The following is a 24,678-nucleotide window of genomic DNA, read 5'->3' as shown; positions in this document are numbered from 1 at the left end:
GGAAAAAGAATGACTGGATACTACACATGAAGTCTGCAGTAAACTTGTCAAAGCTCAACTTGTGCTCATTTAGCATATACAGATATATTACAAGCACACTTTTCTCATTCTATACTTCATGTTTCATAAGTATGTAAAGAAGAATGAGAAATTACCATTCCAAAATTAGTGTCCGTGCCCTTGAAACTATCTCATCTTGGTCCTCAGAATCCCACACGATCTGCCCCAACACTAATATCACTGGGCACACCATCAGCACCAACAACACCACCAACCTTCTCTGCAATCATCTGATGCTACACAGGGCATCAGCACCCGACCACATTGCTGCCAGGGATGGGCTCACTATGACCAGATTTACTTCACTTGACGCTGTATATCTTGACTGCCATATGATGCACCATCCCACACAAACTCCATAAAATATCCCTACAATGCCCAAGCCATTCCTTTCACACACATCACCATTGGCGGGGGGGGTACATCTCACCATTCACTGCAACTCGCGAAGCCACTTCTAAAGATGCACACAAATCTGTCCAAGAATGCAGTGTTGAAAATAAAGATTTCAATGTTTGATGCTACATTAACAGAAACTTTACATGAACATTGGATAAAACACACAAATTGCTACCCATAAGATAGCTTAAAAAATAACAAGGCTACGGGAGCACATGGAATCCCTGTTGAGGCACTGAAGTATGATGGAGAGGCACTGCTGGCGCGAATACCTGACCTTATCTCTCTCATCTGGAGGGAGGAGAGCATGCCGGGAGATCTTGGAGATGCAGTGATCGTGATCATCTTTTTAAAAAAAGAGACGTGTCCGACTGCGTCAACTACAGAGGAATCTCCCTGTTATCAGCCACTGGGAAAGTCGTCGCTAGAGTACTCCCCAACCATCTTCTCCCCGTGGCTGAGGAGCTCTCCCTGGAGTCACAGTGCGGATTTCGTCTCCTCCAGGGCACAACTGATATGATTTTTACAGCGCAACAGCTGCAGGAAAAATGCAGGGAACAGCACCAGCTTTTTTATACATGGCTGCCTTCGACCTTATAAAGGCCTTTGACACTGTCAACCGCGAGGGTCTATGGAGCATCCTCCTCCATTTAGGATGCCCCCAAAAGTATGTCGCCATCCTCCACCTGTTCCACGACAACATGCAGGCCGTGATCCTTACCAAGGGATCTATCGCAGACCCAATCCATGTCCTGACCGGGGTCAAACAGGGCTGTGTCATCGACCCAACCCTCTTCTCAATCTTCCTCGCCTGCCATGCTCCACCTCAGTCAATAAGCTCCCCGCTGGAGTGGAACTAAACTACAGAACCAGTGGGAAACTTCAACCTTCACCGTCTCCAGGCCAAGTCCAAGACCAACCCAACGTCTGACGTTGAGCTACAGTATGCGGACGACACCTATGTCTATGCACGCAGAGACTGAACTCCAGGACATAGTCGACATAGTTACCGAGGCGTACTAAAGCATGGGTCTTGCGCTAAACATCAGTAAGACAGAGGGCTAGATTTTCCCCAACAAGTTTTGTCAGTGCACTGACTTTGTGCGCAGGAAATGGCGCTGGCAAAAACCCGCCCCATCCTGGCCGCTGCGTGCAGTGCCCGGAGTCCTGGCGTGGCGTCGATGTTGAAGTGGGGGGGGCGGAGCCAAACGCCCGCGCTGAAAACACTGTCGGCACCTTCGCGCATGCGCAGTGATGCCGGCCCCGACATGCGCGCTAGACAGAGATAGAAAGAAAACTTGGCTCCAGCAGCTGCAACTTCCCTCCCCTATCCCAGGCCAAATGGCCTCACACACAGGCAGGATTGCAGCCTTTCCCAGGCAGACCTTCTCGGGTGGCTCGCTGGGCTCTTCCCCCCCCCCCCCCCCCCCCCCACATTAAATGCAACTCCAGCAGCTTCTCGGGTGGCTTGGCGGGCGGGCTCTCTTCTCCACCCCCCAACCCCCCCCCCCCCCCCCTCCCCAACCCCACAATTAAACGCGCAGCAGCTGCAACTTCTGTGCGTCTTCCCTCCCCTATCCCAGTCCGAATGGCCCCTCACACAGGCTGGCCTGCTGCCTTTCCCGGGCAGACTTTAAAGATAAGGTAGGATTTACGACTTTTTTTTTTAAATTGTATTTTATTGGTTTGAGCTTTTCCTTAATGTTTGCTGCTTGTATGTTGAGGTCCTCTCCAGTTCCCTTACTTCCCCTATCCCTGCCCTAATGTCTGCTGAATGTGCGCTGCTTTTTCTTAAATGCCCGCAAGGTTTTTCAGAGCTGGCCACGTACGCTGATCTAAGTGGATCTGGAGTACTTTTTTGCTGGCCAAAACTGACGTAAGTGTCTGGGAACGCCCCCTTTTGGGAAAAAAACTGACCTAAAAAATATCGTACCTGACTTACTCTGGAGCAAATTTTTTGGGGAAAATGGCATTTTCTATCTTACGCCAGAAAAAACAACTTCAAAAAAATTGATGCAAATCATGACCAAAATTGGGCCCAAAGGTCCTCCACCAGCCTGTCCTTGCCACACAGCACTGCCCCCCTGTCATCAAGATCCACGGCGCGGCCCTGGACAACGTGGACCACTTCCCTTATCTTGGGAGCCTCCTATCAACAAGAGCAGGCATTGACGACGAGATCCAACACCGCCTCCAGTGTGCCAGTGCAGCCTTCGGCCGCCCCTGAGGAAAAGTGTTTGAAGACCAGGCCCTCAAAACTGTCACCAAGCTCATGGTCTACAGGGCCATAGTAATACCCGCCCTCCTGTATGGCTCAGAGACATGGACCATGTACAGTAGACACCAAGTCACTGGAGAAATACCACCAACGATGCCTCCGCAAGATCCTACAAATCCCTTGGGAGGACAGAAGCACCAACGTTGGCGTCCTTGTCCAGGCCAACATCCCCAGCATTGAAGCATTGACCATACTTGATCAGCTCCCCCGGGCAGGCCACGTATTTCACATGCCAGACACGAGACTCCCAAAGCAAGCATTCTACTCTGAACTCATTCACGGCAAACGAGCCAAAGGTGGGCAGTGGGAACGTTACAAGGACACCCTCAAAGCCTCCCTGATCAAGTGCGACATTCCCACTGACACCTGGCCAAAGACCGCCCTAAGTGGAGGAAGTGCATCCGGGAGGGCCCTGAGCTCCTCGAGTCTCATCGCCGAGAGCATACAGAAATCAAGCGCAAGGAGCGTGCGGCAAACCAGACTTCCTGCCCACCCTTTCCTTCAACCACTGTCTGTCCCACCTGTGACAGAGATTCTGGTTCTCGTATTGGATTGTACAGCCACCTAAGAACTCGTGTCAAGAGTGGAAGCAAGTCTTCCTCGATTCCGAGGGACTACCTATGATGATGAGTTGGTATGATTGGACTAGAATGGGGGTGAGTATGAGGGGTGGCTAGTGAGATGGGGATGTGGTAATGTAGTTGGAGAGGGACGGGTGGAGGTGCAAGGTAAGTTGGTGTAAGGATGTGTAGGAGTAGGGAAGGCAGAGTGATACAGATGTGATGAGTGGCACAGCAGGAGGCGGTTGAGTGTGGCTTTGCAGTAATGTTTTGTGATCCACTGAGATCATTGAAAGCTTTGCACCACTGCAGCCTAGTCCTCCTGATATCCCTGCTTGTGCCCTCCTGTGCAATATCTAACCAGGCTGCGTTGATGTCCTGAGCAGGTCTCTTCTGCCCATTGGAAGGGACATGAACCTCCCCGCGTGCTAAGACTTCCTCCAAAAGCATATGGAGGGAGTCGTGGACATTTGTGTAGTAATTGTCAGTGTTTGCAGCACCTCAATGCTGTAGAACGTTGAGAGCACAGGTGTGAAACTAAATTTGCGTTTGGTCCCTTTTAAGGAAACCAGCTGCTAATGCATCATAAAATGACTTCTTCAGACCCACTTCCTTCAATTTGCTGGAAAACGCCCTGGGTGGGTTTAACAAGCTCAATCAACGTAAAATTATTTCACAGAGCGCGCTGGAGCCAGTAGTGGGGTCGGGACCTGCCATCAACCCTGACTGCACCAGACCTGCCGAGAGGGGGGAAATCGCAACCTAAATGGGGTAGAGGAGCAGAGGGTTCTGGGGATATAGATACACAAAGCACTAAAACTGGCAACGCAGGTTAATAAAGCTACAAAAAAGTAAACCAAGCACTGGGGTTCATCTCTAGAGAGAGAGAGAATTGAAAAGTAAAGAAGTTATGTTAAACACCTGATATAGTTTGTTTGGACCACACTTGGCATACTGTGCACAGTTCTGGTCTCCATATTATAAAAAGAATAAAGGCACTGATGGTCTTTTCACTAAAAAAAAGACAGAGGTCTTTCAGATTATGAAAGGGTTTGGTAGGTAGATATAGAGATGATTCCACTTGCAGGCGAAACCAGAACTAGGGGCCATCAATATAAGATAGTCACCTAATAATATATAGGGAATTCCGGAGAAACTACTTTATGCAGAGAATGGTTAGGATGCAGAGCTCACTACCACAAGGAGTAGTTGAGGCAAATAGCATAGATGCATTTAAGGGGAAGCTAGATAAACACATGAAGGAGAAAGGAATAGCATGATATGTTAATGAGGTTAGGTGAAGAATGGTGGGAGGAGGTGCGTGTGGAGCATGAACACCGGCATCGACCAGTTGAGCCAAATAACCGATTTGAGCTGTAAATTCTATGTAATACGTTATTTAGCTGAACTTGGCTGTGTCTCAGTGGTATCACTCTTTCCTCGGAGCCAGAAGGTTGTGGGTTCAAATACTACTCCAGAGACTTGAGTACATAATCTAGGCTGACATGCAAGCAAATGAGTGGCTAAAGTAAATGTTGGTCCCCTGGAGGATGAGACTGGGGAATTAATAATGGAAAACACGGAAATGGCAGAAACGTTGAACAAATATTTTGTATCCGTCTTCACGGTAGAAGACGCTAAACACATCCCAATAGTGGATAATCAAGGGGCTGTAGGGAGGGAAGAACTTAATACAATTTCTACCACTAATGTAGTGGTACTCAGTAAAATAATGGGACTAAAGACGGACAAGTCCCCTGGACTTGATGCCTTCCATCCTAGGGTCTTGAGAAGTGGCTGCAGAAATAGTGGATGCATTAGTTGTTGTCGAGGAAATATTTAGCTTAAATTAACTCGGGCGGAGACTTTCAGAATTGCACTTCGAGAGAATTGTATTTTAAAAAGCGAGATATCTCGGAGAGCCTGCTTGGACCGTACCAAGGCAGAAAACTCTCCTGTACAAGCAAATTGTCTCTATCTTTATACAGAAATTGAATACAGAAATATCAAAGGAATCTTATTCATTAGTCCCGCGAGTCCAAAGGTCGTCTCGGGAGGTACACACTCTATCTGTCCTTGCCTAGTTTCTCCCTGTTCACAGTCTGATATCAGGAGACTCCCTTTTAATACCAGATGGTCATTTAATTGCATCTCTAAGTTTCAAGGCTAAAAAGCGTAGCTATTTTTCTAGTCCTATTATTTCTTTAAGCATAGCAAAAACAGAATTTAACCCTTCCCTTTTCCATAAGCCATAGATTCATACATTCTTTCTTCCACAATTCCCTCCTTGTTCTTTTTATTTTTAGATCAACACAATATTCTCTTCTTGAACAAAAGGGGGTTTATACCCTTCAGGATAGGGTCACATTTGGAGATATTCGTCTTCATCAACCTTTTCCTGTAAGCGACTTAACCTTCCTTTCATGCATACACCTTTTTTTTTCTATTTCGGAGAGCAGGCCCATTAAATGACTAATTACATTTTTTAATTTTATCCACATTCCGCAAAGGATTATTAATAATACAAGCATAACCACGCCTACGATTACTATGGGGTGTATAGCAAGCTTCAGTACTGCTGTAGCTTTTGGGGACCATCCGGTAAACACATCCCACCAGTGGTGTACTGTCAAAGAGGTGACTTCATCTGCGATTCTCACTAGCTGCCCCTTCTGTAACTCATTTCGACTCTAAATTGATGGATGTCTCTGCCTTGCTTTGACAGAGCTTCCTCAATTTTCTTGTCATTCCGTATCAAATTGTGCAGTCTGGTCAAATTAATTACAGGGGGTAAGGGTTCAATCTTGTGCATAGACAGATATTTTTCTACATTTTGCCACTGCCCAAAGGTATAAGTTCTTTTTACTTCATGGTCATACAGGGTGTAGACTCTTCTCACGCATTTATTAATGGGGGGTTTATACAAAATTCCATCCAGATAGACAGGTTTATTTCCTGTCACACAGATCTCATTCTGTCCTATTTCCGTTATATCAGTGTCATTTGTTAGCTTTAATTTCCATTTACATATTCCAATGGAGTGCTGCAGTGAGCATGGTTCGTGTATGGCGGTCTGATAGGGACATACCATTCCGAATGGCCACCTAGCACATCCCCTCTGGTGATGTCATATTCTTCTCATCGACCCAATCTCCTTTAAATTCTGGGTACCAGAAGTTCTGTCCAAACAGCTGGGGCATTACTTGGAACTGACACCAAATTTATTTTCGTGTCATACTTGCTATCTCTCCAGTAACATTACATCCTTTTGAATTACAACTGGTATATCTTTTTTGAGGGCTAATGGTTAAATTAAGAAGCTTATCTCTTTTGTTAATTTCCAGCAACCTTTCCCATGTGTTAGCATGGAAGGATAATATTTTCCTTTCTAACTCTGCTCTTAATAGCTGTCTGATCATTTCTTTAAACAGGCAATGGGTGTACTTGTTTACTCCCTGTTGTTCTTTCATTAGGTTCTCTATTTCCTTCTCTATCCCTTCATTCTGTTGCCAGGTCATTTCGTTTATGACGTAACCTGATATCTGTAATTGCTGTAATCCTTCATCCCAGGCATTTCTGATTTTTATATCTTCCCATACCAGTCCTCCGATGGCCTGGATTTTATTTTGTAGGGTCTCGATATCCATGGAGTTCAATGCTCCTATTCCTGCTCCCACTCCACCTAACACAGTCTCTAATACATCCCGTTTCTTTCTTTGGGGTCTTTCTTTTTCAAAAGATACCTTAACACTGGTTGTGTGGCAACCATCTTCTTTCTTTGGGGGATATTTAATTCGTATTGTTAGATTTAATACACCTGGGGATCTTACCACTGGGATGCAAGTGGTCAGTATCCTTTTTAGATGTCCCGGATCCCGGTCTTCTGGGTGGCCGGATTCTTTTACTGACCATTTTACCACAAATGGGTCTCCTCCATTCACCGGGGTGTTATTCATGCACAACATCCGCTGCCCTTCTACCATACTTGTATATGAATAACGGAGGAAGTCTTTTCTCTCGTCCGACCCTCCTATGTACCCCCATCTCTTGTTTTTCCCTGTGCTCCGGGTACACTTCATCCACACATCGGCCTGATATTCTATGAACAACTGATACCCTTTCCCCAATATAAACTGGAACTCCCCTCTTTCTTCCTTCATTCCACATGCCTCACATCGTGCCGTAAAATTCCCTACCTTACAACTTTGGCCTACTGGGCATATAAAATTGCCTTGCTGCCTCATACTATTACTTCTTTCCCATACCATATTTCCCTTCCATACTCTTCCTTCTTTTAGGACTTCTTCCTCCTGCCGGGAGTTCCCTGTCGCTAAAATGATCAGTATACCTAACGTCCATTTATAATTTTTCCAAGAGTCCCTTCCCATCTTACCTTGTTTGTTTCTATACCACTCTTGAATTATCGTGTGGACGTGTTGTTATTGTAACAGTGACCCAAATAATAAAGGCCCAAACTGGCACACAAATGAGCTCTGACATCCGTCCGTGAATTTTGGGCAATATTTTCAAGTCCAAATATTTAGTACAAGAACAGGTACAGTTCTTCAGCGAGAAGATGGCTGTTTTCTTAGTCGGGCGACCGTAGTACGTCCTGGTTCAATGCCTTTTCCTTCGGCTGTAATTCGTCGGGGAAATAATATTTACAGCGGGTTGCATGTACCCAGTTCGGGTGCTTTTCCAACTTCAAAGCGGTTCGTGTTGTGAGAATTATCTGATACGGTCCTTTCCACCTAGGAGAAAAGGATTCTTTATTTAATGTTTTTACTAACACTTGATCTCCAGGTCTGAAAGGGTGCATATTTTCTTCCGACGGGGGCACCTGTTTCTGCTTTATTTGTTCATGCAGACTTCTTGCTATTTCACACATGGCCTGAGCATACTTTAGTGATTTTTCATCATTCCAAATTAATGCTATTTTTTCATCTGCCAGTGGTGGTTTTACGCCAGTAGGCATTGGTCTTCCCAATAAGGCTTCATGTGGTGTTAAATCAGTGTTTCGGTTTTTCTGGTTTCTCATTGTATACAATACTAATGGTAAGGCTTCTGGCCACTTCAGTCCAGTCTCCTGACATACCTTGGTAAGGGTAGATTTTATTATCCCATTTACTCTTTCTACCATTCCCGAGGACTGTGGCTGATAGGGTTCCAGTGGAAGTTACATATACCATAACGCTTCTGCAAGGTTTTGCACTCTTTTTCTGGTGAAGTGGGTTCCCCTGTCACTGTTGATTCCCATAGGTATCCCATATCTTGGTACTATTTCTTTAAATAGAATTTTTACTACTGTTCGGGCATCGTCTTTCCTAGTGGCGTACGCTTCTACCCACCTTGTGAACATATCTACTATGACTAATAGATACTTCAGACCTGATACTGGAGGCATGTGGACAAAGTCAATTTGCAAATTTTCAAAGGGCATACTTGGTTGGGGTAGATGATCATATCCAGCAGGTGTTTTACCTCTGTTATTTTGTTGACAAATTTGGCATGTTCGAGCAACTTTCTCAATTACTACTGTTATTCCTGGTGCATACCACTGTGCATTAATAGCATGTATCATCCCTCCTTTGCCCATGTGAGCCTGACCGTGTGCTCGGCGAGACAGGGGCAAAAATAGAGATCTAGGGCAAACAGTTCGCCCATCAGGGTGATACCAAATGTCGTTTTTTAGAAAACAACCCTGGTTTTCCCAAGTTCTTCCTTCCTGCATGGTAACTTGTTGGGCTGTTTTAAGTTGTTGGATGTCAAGTACCTGTGGAGGGGAAACTGAGACTGCTTGAAGACAGTCTGCCTGTGCCGAAGCGGCCTGTTTGGCTGTTTCGTCAGCCCTCCTATTTCCTACTGATACTTCATCCTCACCGGTTGTGTGAGCTGCACATTTGATAACGGCTACCTTACTTGGCAACTGAATGGCGTCTAATAGATTAAGCACCAGTTGAGAGTGCTTAATATGCTTTCTACCAGAGGTGATAAAGCCTCTGTTTTTCCACAGTTGTCCAAAATCATGGACCACACCGAATGCATATTTAGAATCAGTATAGATATTAGCAGTATGATCTTTAGCTATTATACAAGCTCTAGTGAGGGCAAACAATTCAGCAACCTGAGCCGAGGTTCCGGGAGGCAGGACGAATGCTTCAACAGTTTCGTGGGGATTTACAATAGCATAGCCTGCCAAAAACAAATCATCCGACGGCCTATGTGATGATCCATCCGTATAGAGAATAAGATCAGGATTGTCCATGGGCTCTGTGAGCAAATCTGGTCTTGGTAAGGTGGCTACTTCCACCGTTAACAGACAATCATGCTGGTCTGGATCCTCTACTTCTTTAGTAGGAAGAAAGGTGGCTGGGTTCACTACCGGTGCACGTCGAAAGGTATAGTTAGGGTGTGACAGCAGTAATACTTCATAACCTGTTCTTCGAGACGCTGTAAAGTGTTGTGTGGCAGCTAAATTCAAAAGTAATAACACAGCATGGGCTGTAATGACAGTACATGGATGATCCAAAACAATAGGTACCGACTTTTCCACCATGACCGCAGTAGCAGCTACAGCACGTAGACATGCTGGCATTCCCCTTACTACTGGAGGCAGCAAAACCGAATAATAAGCAACTGGTCTATTTCCCCCACCATGTTCTTGGGTTAGTACTGCTGTTGCAAATCCTTCTTTCTCATTCACATACATCTGAAAAGGTTTACCATCATTCGGAAGTCCCAACGCCGGAGCATTAGTAATGGCTTTCTTTTAACTGTTTAAATGCCTCCTCTCTCTCTGGGGTCCACTCCACCTTGGGTGGGGCATCATTTAGGACAGCTGATCTTAGGACCGCATCCCATTCTCGATAATCGGGGATCCATTGTCTACAGTACCCAACCGTCCCCAAAAATGACAAGATTTCCTTCTTTGTCTTTGGTATGGTGGCCCTTTGAATTGTCTGAATTCTTTCTGGTCCTAGCTGCCTCTGCCCTTTAGATATGTGAAAACCCAGGTACTGGACTTGAGTCTGACAAAATTGTAACTTTTGTAACGACACTCGGTGCCCTCTTTCACATAGGTGCTGTAACAGTTTCAGGGAATCTTGCATGCGCCTGTATCCGTGGCTAGAAGCCACAAGCAAATCGTCCGCATACTGCAGCAGTACAGACTGGTCTGATAATGAACAGTCTTCGAGGTCTCTTTTTACTGCTGCTGCATATACTGCGGGGCTTTCGGTGTATCCTTGGGCAACCTGGTCCATGTGTACTGCTGCTTCTTGTGGGTGAAAGCAAACAGATACTGACTTTCTTGATTTAACGGGATGGAGAAAAAAGCTGAACACAGGTCTATTACAGTAAAGACAGTTGCTGTTGGTGGTATAGCAGATAGTATAATGTTGGTGTCCGGTACCACAGGGGTGATGGGGACTACTATCTTATTAATAGCTCTCAGATCTTGCACAAATCTCCATTCATTCGGCCTATTAACCTTTGGTATGGGCAGTATCGGAGTGTTGCACGGGCTCTGTGTCTTTTCTAAAACTCCTTGTTCCAACAATGCAGAAATGACTGGTTCTATCCCATTTTCTGCCTCTGGAGGCAGTCTGTACTGCCTAATGCTTGGTAACACGGCATTCTTTATCAATTGTACCCGATGGGGTACTGCAGAATGTACTTGCCCAACATGATTCTTATGCTTTGCCCAAAGTTCAGGAGATACTTGATTCAATGCCATTGGCAGCTTAGGGCTTGGTTGTTCCGGGGGTTGTTGTTTTTCAAAAGTGGAGTCATGATTTTTACCTTTCCACTGGAGAATCCCCCTGTTGTGGGTGATAAAGTCTATCTGAACATTTTGCAATTTTATTACTGCCCAAGGTTGATAGCCTCGTTGCTGTTTTTCTTTTTCTATTCCTACAATCATCAGACTCATATCTTTAGGTTTCGCTGGCGGTTTTACAGCCAATGTCAGATGGGGTGTCGAGTTCGCTTCTCTAAACCGCTGTTGCTGTAAGGGTGTCAAATCGATGGCTACCCCCAATCCTTCTGGTCCAAAATAAATGCGGGGCGTAGCTTCTACTATTTCTTCTCTATTTAAAAAGGATTGTACCAGACACTGGTAAGTTTCAGCTTTTTGTGGAGTGTACCAGGCTGTACAGTGAAGCTGAACTGCCTCAAAGCTTGTCAAAATTATATACATCAATTCTTCAGTATTAGAGTCAAATTTAGCTTTTAAGTTTTGTATAACTTCATGTATCAAGGGGGAATAGAAGTTGCCATTCAATTGCCAACAATAGAGGGCAGCCTTTTCTTTGTTATCCTCCCTTTTCTCTTTTATCCCATTAAAGAACTGATGGATTTTATTTGGAGGGAGCTCCATGAACATTCCTTCCTTTGTGCAATAAATTGTGGCTCCTAGTTTGCACAAAGTCTGTCTTCCCAATAAAGGGAGAGGTGTTGTTTTAGAGACTATCAAAGTCTCATCATTAACTGATTGTCCTTCAATTATCAATTTGGTAGGTTCAGATAAAAATTCTTTCATGGGGATACTGGCCACACCCATACTTAAGACGGTGGTGTTGCTTACAGGTAATCCCACAGAGGATGGTGCAGAAGACATAGTAGCACCGGTATCCACCAGGAATTTCACAAGTGTCTCCTACTTTTACTACTGCCAGAGGGTTTTCTTCTATGTCTGCCGATAAGCGGAGGGCTGCCGCCTGTACCACTAAGCCTCCGGGGCATCCCTATGCTGATTGGTGCGGGTTGGGGTTAGAGAACGAAAACTGATGGGCCAATGAAGGTGGAGGTTCGGGGAAATCCCCTTGTAACTCTCCACCCTGTTTCGGGGGGCATCTGCAATCGCGAGCCCAATGCCCTTTTCTTCCGCAATTTCTACACTCTTCTTGAGAGCGGTCTCGTTGGGGCCACTGTCCTCTCCCTCTTCCTCGTCCTCGCCCCCAAACCCCCCTCTATTATTCTGTGCCTGTCCTCGTCCCTTTTGCTGATAGTACTGACCTGTTTTAGCCTTATTTTCCTTATAGGTAAATAGTCCCTCTCTATCCATGTTAGCCAGTACTGTAACTGTCTCTTTCCAACTTTTTCCTTGCCAGTCCAAAACCTTTATTTTGTATGTTCTTGCTTGTTGTGGCAACATACAATTTAACAAGGTTTGCACTGTCAAAGGTTCATTTTGATCCATTGGTATTCCTGCATGCTTTTTAGCTCCCTTTAATATGGCATCCTTGCCCCGGTGCTGCAACCAATGTTCCCGGGACTCATTTCCTTCTATGTCATTATTTTCCCGCCAATCTCCGTTTTCGCCGGCGGGTATAGGGAACATATCTTTTACCCCTTGCCAAGAGGACCCATATGCTGCCTGCAGTAATAATTTCACATCTCCGGGGAGGGGGTTATAAATGGTACAGGTTTGCTCAAGCCAGTTGTGAAAGGCTACTGGCTTCTTAACAGGATTAGGGGCGGCTGATATCATATCCCGAGCTTCTCCCGGTGTCCAGGGCTTTAGGACAGCCGTTGTTCCGATCATTACACGGGGGGCTTGTGTCGTGGGGGTAGTGGTGGAATTGGCCTGTCTTATGGTATTCCTGGTATTCATTCCAGGGTCAGGGTTGGGGTTTTCGCCTTCGGCTCCTCCACTTGCCCCTCCTTCCCCGTTTTCATTTTCTAGTGGGTTTTGTGGATTTTCTCGTCGCCTAGAGGCCTGATCCAGCTGAGCGGCCACTATTTCTATAATCTCCTGCCAATCATCCGGCTTGGTGGTTGGAAGACGGGGGTATAAGCCGACAGGGGAAGCGGTCATAACCGGGGCACTCTGGGGGCTGTAAGAGGGAGGGGGCTTCTCCTTACCCTCCTCCTCTTTCTTTTTATTTTTAGGGGGCTGGTGCCTCTTTGCCACCTCTGTCCATTTTTTAAAACAATTCTCCATATAATCTTTATCCCAAGTGGGGTCCCCTGTCCCATTTTTGGTGGTCTGTCTCCATTCCTCAATTAAGGACAATTTAAAACTTCCTCCATATGGCCAATCCCCATCAGACCAACCGTACAAATCGCTACTAAACGTTACCGCGTATCTATCGTCTCCTGTTTCTTTAATTACAGTGTCCGCCGGCGAGCCGGGCGGCACAATGGGATCTCCTACCTTCTCTCGTTGCTTTACTACCTTACTGATTCTTTTCTCAGTCTTAGGATGTACTTTCATTCTTTCAGTTGAGAGGTCGTCCTTCTTTCCTTTTCTAGGAGCTGGGCGCGAGCGCCCTGCTCGACTAAAGCCGTTTCCCATTCTGCCGGGTGCAACGTCTCGCGATCTTTTCTGAAATGGGAGTTGGGACAATCCTACAAAATATACAATAATTTACAAAGCGCTCACCGGTGTTCTCTCTCCTGCTCAGCTCGGGGTCTCCTTTTGCCTTTTTGTTATATTAGCTTCTCTGCGGTAGCTACCTTATGCCTCACCCACTAGCGGATCTCGGCGGCCCGTCCCCCTTTTTGCTAGGACGGCCTAGGCACCTTCCTTCTTTCAGCTAGGAAGGTCCTTAAAATTCCTCTCTTCTCTTTAAAAGTTAAATTTAGTTCTTTTGGATCTCGTTTTTTTAGAGATCCTGCCGGACTACGCCAGAATCTGTCGAGGAAATATTTAGCTTAAATTAACTCGGGCGGAGACTTTCAGAATTGCACTTCGAGAGAATTGTATTTTAAAAAGCGAGATATCTCGGAGAGCCTGCTTGGACCGTACCAAGGCAGAAAACTCTCCTGTACAAGCAAATTGTCCCTATCTTTATACAGAAATTGAATACAGAAATATCAAAGGAATCTTATTCATTAGTCCCGCGAGTCCAAAGGTCGTCTCGGGAGGTACACACTCTATCTGTCCTTGCATAGTTTCTCCCTGTTCACAGTCTGATATCAGGAGACTCCCTTTTAATACCAGATGGTCATTTAATTGCATCTCTTAAGTTTCAAGGCTAAAAAGCGTAGCTATTTTTCTAGTCCTATTATTTCTTTAAGCATAGCAAAAACAGAATTTAACCCTTCCCTTTTCCATAAGCCATAGATTCATACATTCTTTCTTCCACAGTTGTAATCTACCAAAATTCCTTGGATTCTGGGGCGGTCCCAGTAGATTGGAAAACCGCAAATATAACACCCCTACATTTATTTAAAAAAAAAAAGGAGGCAGACAAAAAGCAGGAAACTATAGACCAGTTAGCCTAACATCTGTCGTTGGCAAAATGGTGGAGTCCATTATGAAGGAAGCAGTAGCAGGACATTTGGAAAAGCATGATTCAATCAAGCAGAGTCAGCATGGTTTTATGAAAGGGAAATCATGTTTGACAAATTTGCTGGAGTTCTTTGAGGATGTAACGAGCAGGGTGGACAAGGGGAAACCAATGGATGTGTTGTATTTAGATTTCCAGAAGGCATTCGATAAGGTGCCACATAAAAGGTTACTGCACAAAATAAAAACTCACGGGTTTGGGGGTAATATATTAGCATGGATAGAGGATTGGCTAACTAACAGAAAACAGTGTCAGGATAAATGGGTCATTTTCTGGTTGGCAAAGTGACTAGTGGGGTGCCGCAGGGATCAGTGCTGGGGCCTCAACTATTTACAATAGATGAAGGGACAGTGTAATGTAGCCAAGTTTGCTGCTGATACAAAGATGGGTGGGAAAGCAAATTGTGAGGAGGACACACACAATCTGCAAAGGGATCGAGACCGGCTAAGTGAATGGGCAAAAATTTGGCAGATGGAATATAATGTGTGAAAATGTGAGGTTATCTACTTTGGCAGAAATAATAGAAAAGCAAATTATAATTTAAATGGAAAAAAATTGCCAAGTGCCGCAGTACAGAGAGACCTGGGGGTCCTTGTGCATGAAACACCCAAAGGATAGTATGCAGGTACAGCAAGTAATCAGGAAGGCAAATAGAATATTGGCCTTTATTGCAAGGAGGATAGAGTATAAAAGCAGAGAAATCCTGCTACAACTGTACAGGGTATAGGTGAGGCCACACCTGGAGTACTGCGTACAGTTTTGGTCTCCGTATTTAAGGAAGGATATACTTGCATTGGAGGCTGTTCACTAGGTTGATTCCGGAGATGAGGGGGTTGACTTATAAAGGTAGGTTGAGCCTATACTTATTGGCGTTCAGAAGAATGAGAGGTGATCATGTCAAACCATACAAGATAATGAGGGGGCTCGACAGGGTGGATGCAGAGAGGATATTTCCACTCCTAGGGGAAACTAAAACCAGGGGACATAGTTTTAAATGGGCGGCTCCTTATTCTAAGACTGAGATGAGGAGAAATTTCTTCTGAGGGTTGTAAATCTATGGAATTCTCTGCCCCAGAGAGCTGTGGAAGCTGGGTCATTGAATAATTTAAGGCGGAGATAGACAGATTTTTAAGCGATAAGGGACTAAAGGGTTATGGGGAGCGGGCAGGGAAGTGGAGCTGAGTCCATGATCTTATTGAATGGTGGAGCAGGCTCGAGGGGCCAAATGGCGTACTCCTGCTCCTATTATGTTCTTAGTGCAGCGCTCCCTCAGTACTGCATATCATTCGGATGAGACTTTAAACCAAGGCTCTGCTCTCTCAGGTGGACTTAAAAGATCGCATGGCACTATTTTAAAGAGTAGGAAGTTCTCCCCAGTGTCCTGGCCAGTATTTATCCCTTGACCACAAAAGGATAGGTTACCTGGTAATTATCATATTGCTGTGTGTGGGACCTTGCTTTGTGCACATTGGCTGCCATTTTTCCTATATTACAACAATGTCTATGCTTTAAAATACTTAATTGGTTGTAAAGTGCTTTGGGGGTGTCCTGAGGTTGTGAAAGGTGCTTAAAAAGCAAGCTTTGGCTTGCTTTCTTTGTGAACTTGCAAATTCTGACTCTAAACAGCTGCTTTCCACAGATATTTTCTACAATCCCAGCAGCACAGACATAATAGTGTTTGTGGATTATCTTCCCTCCTCTATCCATATTTATCTGAAAAGCTTCCAATCCCCTTCCTAATCTATACAGAATATTTGATGATTTTAGTTGCAAATTTCTTAGTTTGCATATGGTACTTAATTTGGAAATTTTTCATCATTGGATATAGGAATAGTGCAGGAGGTCTGGTGGGTTGCTAATGTTATACCACTATTCAAGAAAGAGGAAAGAGATAAACCAGGACACTACAGGGCAGTCAGCCGAACATTGATGGTGGGAAAGTTATTGGAAACCATTATCAGGGGCAAAATAAACTTTCATTTGGAAAGGCATGGGTTAATCAAGGAGAGTCAGCATGGATTTGTTAAAGGCAAATTGTGTCTGACTAATTTGATTGAATTATTTAAGGTAATCGAGAAGGTTGATCAAGGTAGTGCAGTAGATGTTGGACTTTTGGAAGGCATTTGACAAAGTACCACACAGGAGGCTTAAGAAGATGGAAGCCCATGGAATTGAGGGGAAAGTGGAGGTATGGAAACAGAATTGGCTCAGTGACAGGAAGCAGAGGGTGGTGTTAGATGGATGTTTTTCAGACTAGGTGGTGGTTTGCAGCAATGTTCCCCAAGGGTTCGTTTTGGGTCCCTTACTCTTTTCAATTAGGAATGACCTTAACTCTGGTGTAGGGAGCAGCATTATAAAATTTGCAGATGATATGAAACTTGGTAACGTAATAGATAGTGATGAGGCTTCAGGATCATATAAGCAGAATGGTGAAATGGTCAGAAGCATAGCAGATGGAGTTCATTGCAGAGGATGCACTTTGGGAGGACTAATATGGAAAGACCGTATACTATAAATGACACGATTATGAAAAGTGTCAATGAGCAGAGACAGCTTAGTGTCCATATATGCACATCCTTAAAGTTGTCAGGGCAAGTTGAAAAGGTGGTAATTAAAGCATATGGGTTACTTTGATAAATAGGAGCATAGAATACAAGAGCAAAGAGATCATGTTAGAAATGTATCAATCACTGATTAGTCCTCAGCTGGTGTATTGTGGACAGTTCTGGGCACCACACCAGGAACGATGTAAAGGCCTTAGAAAGGGTTCAGAAGAGGTTTACCAGGATATTCTTGGGATGAGGGACTTAAGTTGGGATGAGCGGTTGGAAAAGTTAGGTCTATTCTCCTTGGAGCAGAGTTAAGAAGAGGTGATCAAATAGAAGTTTTCAAGATGAGAGGTTTTGATAGAGTAGACTGAGAAATTCCATCTGGTGAGTGGGTCAATAACCAGAGGTTATTGATTTTAAAATAATCGTCAAAAGAATTGGAGCGGAGCTGGCGAGAGAGGTTTCCATTCAGAGTTGTTGGGATCTGGAAAAGTGTTGGAAGCTGATTCCATAAATAATTTTAGAGTGGAATTGGACAGATACTTGAGGATGAGGAACTTGCAGGGTATGGACAAAGAGCAGGGGTTTGAGACTAAGCACAACTGCTCAAGCCAGCACAGGTATGACGGGCTGAATGGCTTCCTTCTGTGCTGCTAGTTTCTCTGATTATATGATGTGCTTGTATTTGAAATTTGGGGCTGGTAGCTAATTGTGTAGAAAGTCTGGTGATGTGCCATTTGTGTAAGTGTCTGTCATTCCCACCAAAAGTAAAGATGTTGCGTGGGTAGTAGGATAAGAATGTTTTTTATGGTGCTGTGAACTCTTATTGATTTAAAGTCGTGATTTTCGGGACTATTATGCATGCTCGTACTATTGCATTGTCATGTCATCTACAATTAGCACCTTTTGATAACTGGTCAGGATAGCACTTTCACACAAGTGGATGGAGCACTGAATATTTAATTTTCTCTTTTTAAAAAAAAAAAAAATTTTCAATAAAATTATACGACTTCTGCAAGGGCCATTGATTTACAGTAACAATAAATCAAATTCAGTTGTTACATTGGATTCTGTGATCATATTCTGCAATATTGCCCATTTATAATTGTTCATTTAGTTTATAGTGACTGAATCAGTCTAATTCTTTTTAATTGCATTAGATTATGGGATTTGTATGCTGATTTTTGGGCTCAAATTCCATGATTCCCTTTATTTTTCTATGAGAATCCGTGGTCTTGATTACATGCAGTTGTGCACTGTAAAATTGATGACCCACCATGCACTAGTTTCAGATTGTCAAACTTATTTCACTTCGAACCCTGCCAGCCTGCAGGGGGAATCCTTTATCCTATCAGTTGGAATGTATTTGATCACCGGTTGGAGAGGTGAAAGGACGTAACTAATCCAGAGGTGAAAGGACATGACTAATCCATTGCACCATCCAGTACCCCCACAGATTTTTGTATAGAACACTCAGCCTTAAGTGTATGCAATAATTAATAGGCTATGTGGATGCTCTGAAATATTCAAAGAAAATCCATAGCTTCGAGCTTATGTTAAATTGTTGCATAAATAGGGTAATGCTTTATACCTTTGGAGTGGTAGCTCATTTGCAGCTGAAGAGCATATATAGCTTGATAAATTATTGATCCCAATAATTTTTAATTAAAAATAAATGCTATTGTTGACGGCTTTGATAAGTGTGGAGATATTTAAAAAATAAAATAGAAACCTTTGAGACTGTTCCCGATAGTTAAGGTTCCCTAAATGTGTCTTTTTTAAAAAAAAAGTACTTTTTATTTTTCTCTCAACATTTTCACTGATTCTATATCATTTTTCTTTTGATTTCTTTTACTTCTGTCATTCATCATACAACATTACAACACACAAAAACAGGCCTGTGTTTCTCTTCACATCAGCCGTCTAGACTAATCTCATTCTCCTGCTTGTTTCCCACTTTGCCAAACAACTGTTTAATTCCCCTTTTAAAGGAATTTGTGGATTCTGCTTCAACACCATTTTGTGGCAAGATATTCCAAATTCTAACTGTCTTCTGTATAAAGAAATGATTTTAACTTCCTTGTAATAACATGGAATTTACCTGCCAAAATTGTATTATTAACTTGCAATACTATTGTAATCATTTGCTGCTTTACTAGGTACCTCCTCTCCAGATATGGAACCCACCTTTGGGGGAGGGCTGCTGGATATGGTAAAAGGAGGAGCTGGGCGACTCTTCAGCAACTTAAAGGACAACCTGAAAGACACCTCCTCAAAGGTGATACAGTCTGTAGCCAGGTAAGCTGTTGGGAGAAAAACTGCATAGAAATGCATGCAGCCTCTTTTGCAGCATGGGCTACACTACAATTCCTGGGGATGGGTTTTGCTAATCTATCAGACAGCAAATGAGTTGAAGGTGAAGTATTGATGACCTATATGATTGTAGCCTTATGTAAACTACAAAGCCTCGAAATTCAGGTCGTTGGCGCCCCCAAAGTGTGTATGTGTAATTAAAATCTGGTTATGCTTGTGACCCACTTGCCTACAGGGTGTGAGGAAAGATTCCAACCTCTTTGTAGTTTCTGAACTATGAATTTCTCTACTCTCCTTGACTTATAAATACTAAAGATTCTATTCATTTTCTCTATGCATTGACTTTAAATTAGAAATTCACTTCTTCTGACGTGAAATAGGCTACTGTTTGGAAACAATTTTAACTTTTCTGCCTTGCACGAAACATTAAACACCAAATTCTCTGGTTGGTTGAAGAACTGACACTGACTGCCTACTCCTTTCTCAGGCAAACTTACCACAGACATATTAGCAAACCCCTTTTTTGAAGTTATGTAGGAACATAAGGCAATATCTGACTGCATCTCTCATAATTATATTAGATCATGATACAACCATTGATGTTCAATGGATAACCAACCTTTGACAATGGTGAAGAATTTTGTGATTGAATATAATGGCTCTAATTAATTAAATAATTAACAACTTGGGCAGCCCATTGTTCTGGCTTTAGAAATCTGAAGTGATGGCACTTCTGTTGAGAAATACTTTGTTGCTTTGAGTGTTAACCCCTTGCAATCTGTTTCTAGAAATTCAAAATCCAAGTTAAAAGTTCTACACAGACATAACGTAAGTGTTTGTCACAACCTCCAGCAATCTTCCCTTGCATAGCTATCCCGTCTCTGGACCTTGAGATTGCCTTCTGTTCCAGTCAAGTAACTTTGAGCTATGCTTTGTCCTGATGTGTTTCTTGTCTCTGCATCGCGCAATCTGAGTGGGAAAGGCCCTTGCTCTTTGCGCCTCAATCACAATGTTTCCCATCTTCTGCACGTGTGTGATTACTAGTTTCCCCGCCGCCTTTGCATGCAGAACACCTAGCTATAGGAGATCCATTGTTCGCTAATAAATGTTCATCAGATTATTGAAAGCGCACCTACTTCTAAGCTTAAGCTGTAAAAGAGTGTCTGGGGATTATAACACTAAATAGAACTATTTTCCTATTTAGTATTAACCATGTGCTGAAAAGAAAAAAAAATGGCAGTATTATGTTTCTCAAATATTTGGGGTGTCAGTTATGTGGAAAAATTGAAATGTTTATGAAAATGAGGGACTAGTTGGTGAGTCATTTGCTGCTATAGGATCAATTAGTGTTTCTGATGACAGTACGGAACCGCAATGCAGATTAAATAAAGATTATGAAACAATGCACAAATCACACTAATATATCAGTAGATGTTTCTTTACACCATCCACTGCTCCTCCCCTGCCTGTGCCTCGGTGTCAATAAGCAATACTACAGGAGTTATTACTAGTTTATCTATAAAATTATTTTCATATTTGATGTTTAGAAAGGGAGATTAATTCAATAGTGAAACCATACATACCTTTTGTTGTATTCTTCATGGCTCTTCATTTTATTTTATTTTTTACTGTGCTTTTCCTTTGTTAATGCTCTCTGCTATTCCTGAGGCACACTTTTCTACAGGTACCAGCACTCCTCTGGTACATTGAGGAAGTGGTTGTTCTTCATGACTGATGCTAGACTATGAGTTGGTATGCTGTACAATCATGTGGGTATATTGGCCAAAACAATCCTGTTCTCACTTGACATCCATATGTATATTTCTGAACAAGGCTCACTGGATAGAGATTAGGAATGGGAACCCTGCCTAGCTTTAACTAGCTCTTGCTCGGTGGGTTGTGGGTTGCCTGGTCAATTGTTGCCCTGGCTCTACAAGTTTCTTGGTTGTTTCTTAAACGGTGATATCACATTTCAGGAACTTTGATTTATTATTTTTCTTCGGAAAGGATTCTAGGAATGAATTATGTTTTAAGTGCTGTGTTTTCAAACAAATAGATTTTTTTTTAAAGTCGCAAACTGCAGGCATTTGAGGATGTGTATTAAAGCTAGACTAGCCACTTGGTGGAATGTAATTGCCCACAGTCTCTTTCAAACAGAGACAGTGAGAATCAGTTGACTCATCCATGGCTCTTTAAGACATAATGGTCACCTTTATATTGAGAATAGCAGGAGACCAATATTTCAAGGAGAGTTAGCTGGTTTTATTGACTGCCCTACTGGTCAGGTCAGAGGAACTGCCCTCTTGCTTGCTGTGAATACAGGAAAAATCAGGACAAAGTAGCTACAAGGGTGATCAGTTATTCAATCAGTCAGCTAGGTCTGGGGAGGAATCCTGGCCCAGTGAGCAGAAACTCAGTCACCTCAAACCTAGAGCGGGTCATGATCAAAAGATTGGCCAAGAAAGCTTAAGGGAGACTGCTAATAGGAATCTGATGGTATATTTCTATTATTTTTCTTATTTTGAGGAGGGTTTGTTGACTTAAGGTGAGATTTGATTACACCTGTTCCTCTATACATGCACTTGCTGTCTGTAAAATAAAGCAGTTTAACAATTTACATCTGTCCATGTCTTACTAAAATGTTTCATATTAAATCTTTGGAAAGATTGGAGTAATGCACGTGTGGTACATGCAAGAGATATATTCAGCTCAGATCTCAAGGGTTCTGATGCTACACCCATAGAAACTTACAGCACGGAAGGAAGCCATTTTGGCCCATCGTGTCCATGCCGGCCGACCAAGAGCTATCGTATCATTAGTTACTAGGCAGTACAGACACACTCCTGAATACAAGATGTTTGGATTGCTACAGAAGTAACCAGCACTGCTGTACCCAAAAGAATATTAACGCCGATCCAAAAGGTGTGGCAAGCTGGTTAGAGCATTTGTTGCTCACTCGCCTGGTAACCTGGGCTGTCAGAGCTTGACTTATTGAGAAAGTCGTGGGCCGCCCCGACCTGTGAGAACATCACCGCAGGTCGGGGCTATAAATAGAGCTGGAGCGCCAAGCCCTGGAACGTCATCGTGGGAAAGGTGTGGTGCATGAGGGTACGGGGCCAGCCCACACTGCGATATGTCCGTGCAGCAGAGCAGGTCTCCAATCATCCTGGTTCAACCCTTGCCACTGGATAAAGGCCTAGCTCTGTTGAGCCCGTGTGGTGGCTGACATGCAACAGTCACCACATGTTTTAAAAAAAAAAAAAAATCCACGCACTGGCCCCTCACTTGGAGTTAAGGAATGGAACATCGGGTCCTTAATTAAAATATCTGAACTCCTGTGGAAGCAAGTCGACTTCGTTCGGGTGACCGCCAATGATATTGAGAAATATTTCTAAATGACAATAATTGAGAATTCCTGATTTCTGAAGACTTCCTTTCCATTATTGAAATACAAATAATTGTGGATGGGAGTGCTAAGAATGAGAACCAGAAAATAGAAGACCATAAAAAATTTTAGAATGAGAAAAAAAATCTCAGCCATGGAGATTCTACTCTTCCAATTTGAAATAATTACTATTTAGATTTAGTACAAGAAAAATAATTAAAACAGAATGAATCAACTGACATCTGCAACACAATTAAATTAATAAAAAAAAAAAAAAATTCCAGCTCTCCTAATGGCTTGAAAGTAATGGCACTGACTGCAGTGATACTGGGCCAGAGAGATTAGGAACTTCTCCATATTTATTTCTGGTTAGTGCTCAGCCAACAGTACAGGCACTAAAGGATAAAACAGCCAAGGTATATTTTCCTGATTGCTTTAATGACTGCCAGAATGAATATATTCCCCTAACCAGCATTATGCCTCCTATTGTGTGACTGAAAGAAAAATGAAAGTTAAATTATATAGAGCTGGTTTATTTCCCAGCATCCCTAGCAGATTGGTCTGACTACTGACTTCCAATGTGTAGAAAGACTCTAATCCTAGCTCAGTAAATATCATTAATATTCTAATTACTCAAAAATAGCTGCTTCCAGTGTAGAGCAGTGGATTCCTTCTGGGAGTGAAAAGTGTTCTTTTTAAAAAATATTCTTAAAATATTGGTACAATAAAATGAGTTTGGCCAATCTCAACTCTGTTCTGGTGGGCATGAACCCATTGCAAAGCTGCCTCTAATTTGTGCCAATTGGTACACTCACACATGTAGACCATTAGAACAATTTCTGCAAGAGGTGGAAAGATTCTCTGCAGTTGGAGGCACTCTTAAGTTGAACCCGAGACACTTATCGTGGCAGAGTAGAGCGATGTTACTCAGCTTTTAGTTGGGGAGTGCTTGATGTTGACATTGGATGCCTTTCCTTGGAAAGGCAATGGGTTGGATTTCCTTTCCCATTGCTAAAATCTTTATACAAAATTTACTAAGGGATAAAATAATATTTTTAACGTTCTTCCTTTAGGTAGATGTTTATTCAAATTATTGTCAGACTTTTCAGAATTCTTGTTAAATAATGGCTTGCTTTAATATTTTTGTTTTTGGTTTAGTTATGCCAAGGGAGAACTTAATATTTCTTATATTACAACACGGATAATAGGTACAGTACATGCTTTCATTTTTGCAATTTAAATGTTTAAGCTTATTGTAATTTTTAGCTTATGGATATTTTTGTAAAGTAGACACTCTGTGGATTTTTTTACTTCCCAATCCACACAACTCCTATATCTTGTAGCCTGCATCCTGCCATCTTTTGAAGACTCCCAGGATTCTCTCCAGTGGCAGGATGAAGCCTTCCCAACTGTTTTCATAATCATGCACTTTGTTTTTCAAAGTACATTGCGTTGTACCTTTTGTTCACATGCGTTGATACGTGGAGTGATTTGGCTTAATTCTAAGTTTTTGAATATTTGTGATTTGCACTGAGAGGGAGTTGGGATATTTTATTGGGGAAGCGTTTGCAAAGGCAGTTGTCTGACCAATGCAGGTTTTTGGGTGATTCAATACAACTGGTTTATTATTATTAAAGCTGATCTCTTGTAGAGCTTAGAGTTGCATATTTGAGGGTTGCCCAAAGTGCCTGGCCTAAACAATCTCTGCTTCTTCCTGCCTTGTCAGTATATGGTGTACTTATCAATTGAATGGTGCTGTACCATTTTGCAGGGGAAGGCTCGAATTACCTGGCCCAGATGGCTAAAAGTGCATCTTTATAGCCAGTCACAGTTTCATTCT

The 24,678-nt window shown here is 43.0% G+C and overlaps 1 protein-coding gene across 4 annotated transcripts in view; it reads left to right on the top strand.

Moving 5' to 3' along the window:
• Positions 1-24,678, top strand: part of dnajc6 (DnaJ (Hsp40) homolog, subfamily C, member 6) — a 207,696-nt gene that overhangs the window by 82,268 nt on the left and 100,750 nt on the right. For all 4 annotated transcript variants that reach the window (XM_070887019.1, XM_070887018.1, XM_070887017.1 and 1 more), the window contains exons 2-3: positions 19,300-19,438; positions 23,997-24,046. In XM_070887019.1, coding sequence (XP_070743120.1) covers positions 19,300-19,438; positions 23,997-24,046 — 189 coding nt within the window. The remainder of the gene's footprint in view (positions 1-19,299; positions 19,439-23,996; positions 24,047-24,678) is intronic.

This window comes from Pristiophorus japonicus, chromosome 8 (assembly GCF_044704955.1).
Source record: "Pristiophorus japonicus isolate sPriJap1 chromosome 8, sPriJap1.hap1, whole genome shotgun sequence".
NCBI classification, from domain to species: domain Eukaryota; kingdom Metazoa; phylum Chordata; class Chondrichthyes; family Pristiophoridae; genus Pristiophorus; species Pristiophorus japonicus.
The sequence above is the reverse complement of the archived record's forward strand: the minus strand, read 5'-3'. Positions and strand labels throughout refer to the sequence as shown.